Source organism: Chinchilla lanigera, unplaced genomic scaffold (genome assembly GCF_000276665.1).
Source record: "Chinchilla lanigera isolate Chin_1 unplaced genomic scaffold, ChiLan1.0 scaffold00047, whole genome shotgun sequence".
NCBI classification, from domain to species: domain Eukaryota; kingdom Metazoa; phylum Chordata; class Mammalia; order Rodentia; family Chinchillidae; genus Chinchilla; species Chinchilla lanigera.
Window position 1 is genome coordinate 2,931,749 of NW_004955448.1, and position 9,069 is coordinate 2,940,817.

General features: G+C 39.6%; 2 protein-coding genes across 2 annotated transcripts in view; both read left to right on the forward strand.

Moving 5' to 3' along the window:
• Positions 1–9,069, forward strand: part of LOC102019755 (arylacetamide deacetylase) — a 328,447-nt gene that overhangs the window by 13,337 nt on the left and 306,041 nt on the right. The gene's annotated exons all lie outside the window — the stretch shown is intronic.
• LOC102005530 (arylacetamide deacetylase-like) overlaps positions 7,025–9,069 on the forward strand; it is a 20,174-nt gene continuing 18,129 nt past the window's right edge. Inside the window, exon 1 of the mRNA XM_005393035.1 lies at positions 7,025–7,237. Coding sequence (XP_005393092.1) covers positions 7,100–7,237 — 138 coding nt within the window. The 5' untranslated portion in view covers positions 7,025–7,099. The remainder of the gene's footprint in view (positions 7,238–9,069) is intronic.

The following is a 9,069-nucleotide window of genomic DNA, read 5'->3' on the forward strand; positions in this document are numbered from 1 at the left end:
GTAAGTTCTCCCTTAAAAACTCCTACACAAAGAGCTTTTGTGGATATCCTACTCAAGACTGTGTCTCAGCTTGTGAGAACTATACTTTTTGCCTGTGTATATTTTACTTTCTTGCCCTTATATCTTTTAAGCAAAGTTGCTTGCATCCTATCTCTTCTGGTCAGTTTCTTTCTTCATCATCATGGATCATGACCCCGGGATTCTAGTATATTTGGGGGCTCATCTGGGATTCCAAGGGGAGGTAAGTAAAGCCGGTACTTTCCTCTGGTTTGCTTTCATTTTGTGGCTTCTCAAAACAGTATTAGGACTCCAATGACCAGTTAAAAATGATTAGCAAAGTTGCCAATCTTGAAATCTTCAGGGACAGACTTCCATGATATGGGCTGAGCTGATGCCTCTCTAATATAATTGGAGGAACATTGACCCAGTTTTCTTTCTGATTTAATCCTTGCATTGCTGAGGCAGTGATCTTTGCCCTTGGCTCTCCTGGCTGAGATTCTCTGGATACATCATTCCTTTAACTCACCACATAAGTTAGAGGTCATCTTTCTCTATCATGACTCACTTTAATGGCTGGAGAGCCCAAGAGATAACAAAGACCCCCATATGCTGCTGTCGCATATTGATTGTCTGATTACACTTTTTCAGGAACAGCTCATAGAGCTAAAGGCCATTGGGGCATCCACCATTTGAAAGACTCCTGTGAAAAGATACTGAGTTATGAAATATAGCATTTTAGCCTCTGGTGAAGACCAACAAATTTCCACATATTTGCTAGGTTTATGTTTTACAACACAAGAATAAAATATCTTGTCACATACTCTTTTTCTACATCTAGAACATTTTCTCCTGGTTGCTTTTGAGTTCTAAGGGACTTGCCCACAATCCTTTGTCTCCATTCTGAGTGCTATTCTTCTTGTTGCTTAAGCTCTTGTTCTTTCACCACACCCACCCACCAAATTTCATCTTGACTGATTGATAAATTTGCCATTGGATTCCAATTTAAATTGATGTTTCCATCCAATTGGAATACATAAAACATTTCTCTTGTGTTTCTTTAGTTCTTAAACTGCAATTACAGTGTTAACTTGCACTCCAGTGCTTTCTGCTTGGGCAAGAGAAGGCTGTTATTTGAGACCACTTGGAGATCTGTCCAAGGGCCACTGGAAATGGAATGTAAACATCTATAAACTCACTCTGAGACCAGACAAAAACAAAAATTGCACAGGGAACATTTTGAAATTGAAGCAACTACTAATCTTGTTACAAAAAAGCAAAGTAAAACAACAATGACAATGTCAACAAAAAAGAAAACCAAACGATTTTTAAAAACCCAGTAAGTAAACTCTAGAAGGAAACATGAACAACAAGTGAGAGGATAGTTTTGCTAGAATAAGATTTTATATGACAAGGCTTTGCCCTACTAAATTGGAAAAAGAAAAGATGATGGCAAAATTAGGAGGTCCAAGTATGTCCAAAGGCCTGTAGAGAGTGAGGCTTAGGAGAGGAAATATGCTTTTTTGGTTATTTCAAGTTCTTGCCCTGGTAGGCTTGGTTGGAACCAGGTTTTTTTTTTTTTTTTTTTTTTTTCTATAATTCCTTGTTTCTCAAAGGTACCAAAAGAACTGCAGCCCTTAAACACTCAGTCCTCTTCCCTTCCGAACTCTCCTCGCTAGTCTTGCTTATTGTCTTCTACACAAGGGATATAAGGACAATGGACACCACAGCTGGGTAGAATTTTCTGACCTCTCAAGTGGGATAATGTAAGGAGTCATATGTTGCTGGTGGACAGCAATCTAGGTCTAGTAAAGATCCCTGCTTTGATGGAAAGTATGCCCCTCAAACTGCTTCAAAAATGACTTTGCACAGCTTTATATCTGCTGGGACCTTACTTCACTTTAGTCTTGATTGTCGTATTGCACACAATAGAAGGTTAAGCCATTGATCTTTGGTCTTACTTGCAAAGGTATTTCAATTTCCTTTGGGTAAAATAAGTCCAAATTCTGGTTATAAGTGAAGGAATTCAAGGATACGAGAGAGGGTCAGGGCACACTGGTCAAGTGACTAGGCAAGTAGAATCACTACCTCTAGGTATTAGTTTTCAGTCACCAGCAACTAGGACCACACAGACACCCAAGGGATGTTTTGGCCATGCAGTCCTTCAATAGGGCAAAGAAGGAATATCTTCTGTCCCTTTGACGTTTTTCAGAAAATGAGAAGCTCAGTTCCAGCTCCTATCACCCCTTTGGAATGCATCCTGAGAAACTGGGACACTTGATCCCAAGAAAAATCACCCCTGACCTCTTTTGCTCTGGTACTTCACCCACTTATGCTCTGGGAGATGGCAACAGATGGTTACTTGAGGGAAGAATCAATTATATCACTATTCTTCAATTCAAATTATTTTATCAGAAAGAAGAAAAATGGTCAGAAGTCTTTCTTTGCCTTGAAAGATAACCTAAAGCTTTCTTAGGATAGACCTGATGCTTCTAGTAGTTAATAAGTCAAGGAAACAAACCCAAACTCCTGTCCAAATAAGTTTCAGCTGCACCCTCCCAGTTGAACTATTTCTCCATCTGAACTTGCTCCACCCTCTGGCAAAGTGGGAACTTTCTCAGTGCTTTCTCTATAGAAAAGAGTTGCAGGGAATTTGACACACTAAAAGTACAAGTGCCCTTCTCCTTCACAGTTCTTTAACAAAGCTGGTTTAGGAAAGTATGCAGATGACACAAATAGATACTAGTTCTTTTCTGGGATTCATACAGATTTTTAACATAATCTGGAAAGCTATAATACTCCTATTCAATCAATATCTGAGTTCCACTAAAAATCAGGCTGCTTTATGGATAGCCTAGGGGTTCAGCCATGAAATTTCCTTAGTTAACATAGCTGAGAACTTACAGCCCAACTGAGAAGGCAAGGAAGACTTGGAGAAAGAAAGATATAGGCTGATGGTGAGTCCAGTGGTCTCCAATGGGACCCAGATTGCCCTCTCGGTGAGTGTTATTGCAAACATTTCCAGGCCTATGTCCCTAAAAAGCCAAGGAAATCTCACTCCAAGCCTTAAGCTACACTAAACTGTCAACTATCACCCAAAATCACAAAAGAAATTCTCCCTTTTTACCAGAGAGACTCAATGTGGCCCTGAATAAACATACCCTCATGTGCTCTAAAGCCTTTAAGGTCAACTTACACTAAAAAGTAGCTTTGTTACGCAGGTCCAGATATTTGTGGAAAGCTACAAATAGGCAGTATGACCAGATAGTACTCTGGAACCTTCTTGAAGCAGTCACCGTGGTTTTCTGTAACAGAGAAAAGGAAAAGGTAAGGAAACAGAAAAGAGAAAAGATGAAAGACTGAAGCCTTGGTACCTTCCCTTCAGAGCACCATCCCACCGTGCCAAAACTCCCAGTATCCTCAATGACTGTTACAGTTCTGGACAGCCACAGCACTTTTGTAGAAAACACCAAGGGGATTATTACTCCTCAAATAATGAGAAGCCAGTATATGTCAAGGAAATCACTTAAAGTTGGATTGTTCTTGGAGACAAAAGTCCCTGAGGCTAAATTTGTCCTCTCAGATGATCCAGAGCTCCTAGGACTGAAGGATCCTGAGATATCCCCTCCTGGATCCCACTACCTGGACTCTAATCCCCACATGGGAGACCTTGGTCACTTTAGCTATTAAGAGGGTAATGTTAACTGCCTTGTTCATACTGGAGCTACATTCTCAAATATCACAAGTCCTGACCCCTTTTCTTCTGTCAGCACCACCATTAAAGGAAGATCAGGAAGACTAATGACCCAATACTTTTCCTGAACCCTTAGATCAGCTGGAGTACATTTCCCTTTTCACATCCCTTCCTGATTATCCCTGGAAGCCCTACCCTTTTACTGGGGAGGAACACCTTAGTCCAATTCATACCACCACATTCATGTCTCTGGGACACTCCTTCTATCTGCCACTAGAAGAAACATAACTTCACACAAAGTACCAGAAGCCCAGGAAGAGGATGGGCAGCTAATGCCACCTTGTTACAAATCCATCTTAAAGATTCAAACTCCTTTCAACACCAAAGACAATGCTCTCTAAAGCTTAAGGGGAAAAAAACGTTGTAAGTCAAAGTTGACAATCTCAAGGTACAAGTCTTTTTTGAAACTTGTAATAGCCCTGCAACACCTGCATGCAAAAGCGTAATAAGAGAAAGGACTTGTTGAGAGCCTCCAGTGGATATCTAAGGAGTGGTACCACTACATCCAGATGTCCTGACTCTTATACGTTATCATCGCAGATTCCAGGGGATGCTGAGTGGTTCATGGTTCTCGAACTAAAAGACGCCCTCTTTTGTATTCCCCTCCACACAGACTCACAATTCGTCTTTGCTTTTAAAGTCCTTTCTGATCAGTCTACTCTACTGACTTAGACAATTTTATCCTTCAGCTCATGACCCCTTCCTGACAAGTGGGAGATCTTGCTTTTACATCTTACTTCTGTCTTTTATATCTGTTAAAGAAATCTGCTTACAGATTCTGGTTACCAATAACAAACACCATGCTGAATGCTAGATTTCTCGCAAAGTGGAAGTACTTTCTTCATTCTTTTTATTCTGTCCATACTACAAGCCTATCGGTATTGCCACCAACATCTAGAGTAAGTCTTCCCGCTTCAGTCTGCTGGCCTACCTGTCATCCCTCCTCAGATATAACCATAGCTTTACTAATCTGCTAGGTGGTTTTCATTCACTTAAAATTGACAAATCTAAACTAACAATCACAATTTATTCCTTGCCAGCTTGATAACAAGACATGTTTCTTTACAATAGCAACTACATAAGGATGCCTACCATGACAGAATGATCCTGTGTAAAAATGGAATGGAAGGTAGTGGTTTCTTTGGGTGATGCTTACACGATAAAGAAAGAAAACAGACATACCTGCTTACCATATGAAAAATCATAGTAACAAAATAGGAAAGAAACTAATGACACTCATAATTCTCATTTCTATAACTGCTCATATGGTTAGCTGGTATTTATCACTACCTTCATTGACTACTCATTCTGTATTCCTTTGCCTTCAGCAGGCATCTCAACAGGCCTTGGTTCTGTACCTAGAGGGGTGATCCATACCTTCATTCCTGAAGGGTCTGGATTATTTGTTAACATACATGAATTGGGTTGTGGTGGTTCTCTTGACCTTAACCACAAGGCACAGTAGTAGTATAATATCCCCAAAGGAATATCCTGCACTCCAAATATATTCCTACTAACCTTCCTTTTGTAGCCTGGATCAATCACCTCCACCAACACCATAATTCCCTTTTCAGCTTTTTAACTTTGAGGTATGAGGAACCTAAAATAACTAGAGGGAAATCTTAGCTTCCAGTTCAAACGTGGCATCATTTTGCTTCCTTGTACAAGCCTGCCCTCCTCTGGAATGAAGACTTCTAGGCCAGTAGAGCATAATGTCATGGGAACAGGAAGTAAACATTTGTTAGTGGATCATGAGGGATAATGGTGAATGATACCTTTCTCAGCTATGTCTTGTTTCTTGGACTCATAAATCCTGACTAGGTAGAAACAGTACTATTTGGTGATTCATCTCTCTGGAAAATCTTGCACAAGCCCTGTAATGTAATGTCACCTAGCTGGCATTGTAATTGTGTCTTCAAAAGGCTGTTCCATTGTTCTTCAATCCAATTGTTTCTAGATGGTTGGAGACATCACTGAATTCTTTGAGCGTAGACCCATTGCTCTACTTCTGTCATTGTCAATTTGTTCCTTGGTCAGAAGCAATGCTGCATAGAAAACCATGACAGTGGATGAGGAATTCTGTAAATTCACAGATGGAAGACTTGGCAAAGTATTATGTGTAAGAGAGACAAATTCATACCCAGAATAAATTGCTATTTTAGTAAGGACAAAGTACTGCCATTTCTGTAAGGGAAGTGCTTTAATATTATCAACTTGACATCATGTCACAGGGTGATTACTTGAGGGAATGGAGCAATATCAAGGACTCATAGCGGTCTCTGCTATTGGCAACCTAGGCAATCAGCAATAGTTGTACTGAGGTCAGCCTTATTGTGTGGAACCATGTTGCTGAACCCATGCATAAACTCTATCCTTGACACCAAGACCACTTTTTTCATGAGCCCACTGGACAGCAACAAGGGTGACTGAGGAAAGAAATTGATGTTCCATTTGATTATTAAATTCCTCCACCAACAAAATCACATTTTGGTGAGCACTTACATAAGATACAAATATCTTCACGTCTTTTACCCATATAGAGATGTATATCTACCTACCTGTTCTTTTACCTTATTTTCAGCAAATGACACACTTGGAAGCCTTTAGATCTTTAGCATGTCTGGAGCTCACAGCTTTCTTTTAGTGTGAAGAGGAAACAACTAACATCATTATATTTCTTACGCTTCCAAAACTATCATGCAGAGTTGCTAAATTCTTGACATTACACAAGTGGCAAATTAGAGTAATCAAGTGGATCTATGTTGCCTACTATTATAAAGAATTCATACTATGGACTACCAATACTCTCGACGTTACCAGAAGAGACCAGGGCAACTTTAAATCTCATTAAATTGGAAAGTCACCTCCAGGAACCACTGAACCAATGAGAGAATATTTTCTTACATTTCTGTTTCTCTAAAACCACTCTTGGTATGAAAATCCTTGTTAGATAGGATTCTTTAGAGGAACAGAATCCATAACTGTATATATATATATATATATATATATATATATATATATATATATATACACACATATAAAGTTATGCAAGTGGATTTATCAGGTAGGCTTTAAAAGGGAAACAAAGTTAAAAATATGACTATTTATGGAAATTATACGAGGTTCTATCGCACGTGAACTTTGAATTCACAATCATTGTGATTATTTTTTGATAAGACATTAAAGTTTAACCTGACCCTGGCAACCCTAAAAGGAAGTAATTCTAAACTCTAAAGAGAAAGCAAAGGGGTGGAGTTACAGCACACTGACTATTAAAGCCCGTGATTCAGGCAAGCCTAGAAAGATTATTTTCTGTGTTTCTGAAAACAGACACATAGAAATTACAGCATGGGAAGAAAGTTACTGTACCTTCTGATTGTGGGGCTCTTTGTATCATATTATATTTACACACCTCTCCCAGATAATATTGAGGAGCCCTGGAAACTAACATTGATCAGCACATCAATGAAAGCTTTTCTACACTTGGTAAGTACGAAATTTATGCATTCACATGTCCATATGCAATCATATTTTCTGAAGTAGTGTTCCAGGGTACTTGTCTTTTTGATTGACTGATCCTCTTAAAATAAGTCCTATGGCTTTTGACTATTTACTGCTTCAAAACATGGCTTATTTGCTTGATTGCTATTTCATAGGTTGAAAACACATTTATAAATATGAAACAAGAAAAGCTAGAGGTTATTTGAGTGGATTTTACTGAAATATTATTCGCTTAGGTCGCATTAATGTCATAATTGATGATGGTTGTTCATTGAAATTTTTGTCTTGGGGTTTGATTCATTAGCAATTAGCTTCGTACATAAACCAGAGACTTTTTAACTATGCAGTAATGGATTAGGTGTAGACTTTTATGGAATATATTGTACAAAGGTTCTAGGCTCCAGACAGTGTACAGAAAGTTACATGTAAATAATATTTTAAGGAAAAAATGCACTGTCCAAATGGTTGGCCTTTGCCCTGGTTTAGGCCTTCAGATGTGAGGGATCCCTCACATCTGGGAGCCCAAGACTCTGAGCCCAGATCCCTCACATCTGGGGGCCAAGATCAATGAAAAGACAATTGGCAAAAACAAAAGGGCAGACCCTGCTGTTTCATGAAACTCGGCTGCTTGTCAGAGCATCTTTGGTATGTACAAACAAGCAAAGAGTATTCTCGTTGGCACCTAGAGTATGTTTTACCTCTATTTCTTTCACTATTTCATTCACTTGATTTTTATAGTTCTCCTTTCCAAGTTGAAACAAGGTGGATACTGTAATTCCTCTTATTTTTCATCTTTCAATTCTTAAAATCTCTGCTAAATCCTATTAAGCAGAGTCTATCTTTTGTCTTCATAAAATATATATTTTAGTGTGGGGACAAAAAGTAGAATCAAATGAAAGAATGATTTCAGATTTTGAGAAATGCCTAGAATTTCCTAAGACAGGAAAACAAGTAATGTGGGCAAATAATGAGGGCAGGCCTACTGAATTTATAATTAATCAGTGAAACCTATTATAAAAAGGAAGCTTGTGCATAAAAACCAGTGCATAAAGAGAAAACAACCAGCAGCAGGAACTGAAAGTCAACCCACAGCACCTCACCCCACCGCATCCAGCCCTGGAACAAGCAACAGTCACAGAAGCAGTGAGTCAGCAAGGACACCAACCACAGCATAGGTGGTGGTGGTAGTGAGAGATGCACGAACACTCACACCCCATGATCAGTAGCTTGAGGGATGCAGGATGTAAGCAGTGCTGCACCGCACACAGGAATGTGTAGGAGGTTAGCATCAGCCTCTCCTCCCTTGGAAAGGAGTTAGAATTGGGACTGAGCAGCCTTAGATAGCAGATGCTGGAGCAGAGGTTCAGCCCACACCATGGCACCCTACCATGCAATAAGTGACCTGAAAGGACAGAGACATGCTAGTGAAAGAGGAACTCAGGAGGCTGTGCAGATACCAAGAGGTGCCAACTATACAACAGACAAGGAGCATCCCTGGGCTGTCTCTGTCTGAGAGCAACACATCAGCTAGGAGAGAGACACAAAGACAAACAGAGTAAGGAGTGGGTGGGACATACAGAAAGTACTGGGTGAAGACTCTGAGCCCAGATCCCTCACATCTGGGGGCCAAGGTCAGCCCCACATTCAGCACTAATTCTACTGAAGGCTTGGTGGGGTTTGAGTTTTGGGCTCTCTGTGGACACCAGAGAAATTTTATTTTTATTTTAAAGACAGTAATAAGAGAACAATAAAAACAATAAAGAATTTCAAAACAAGATGATACAAAATTAACAATGGTTATGATATTGCATACTGTT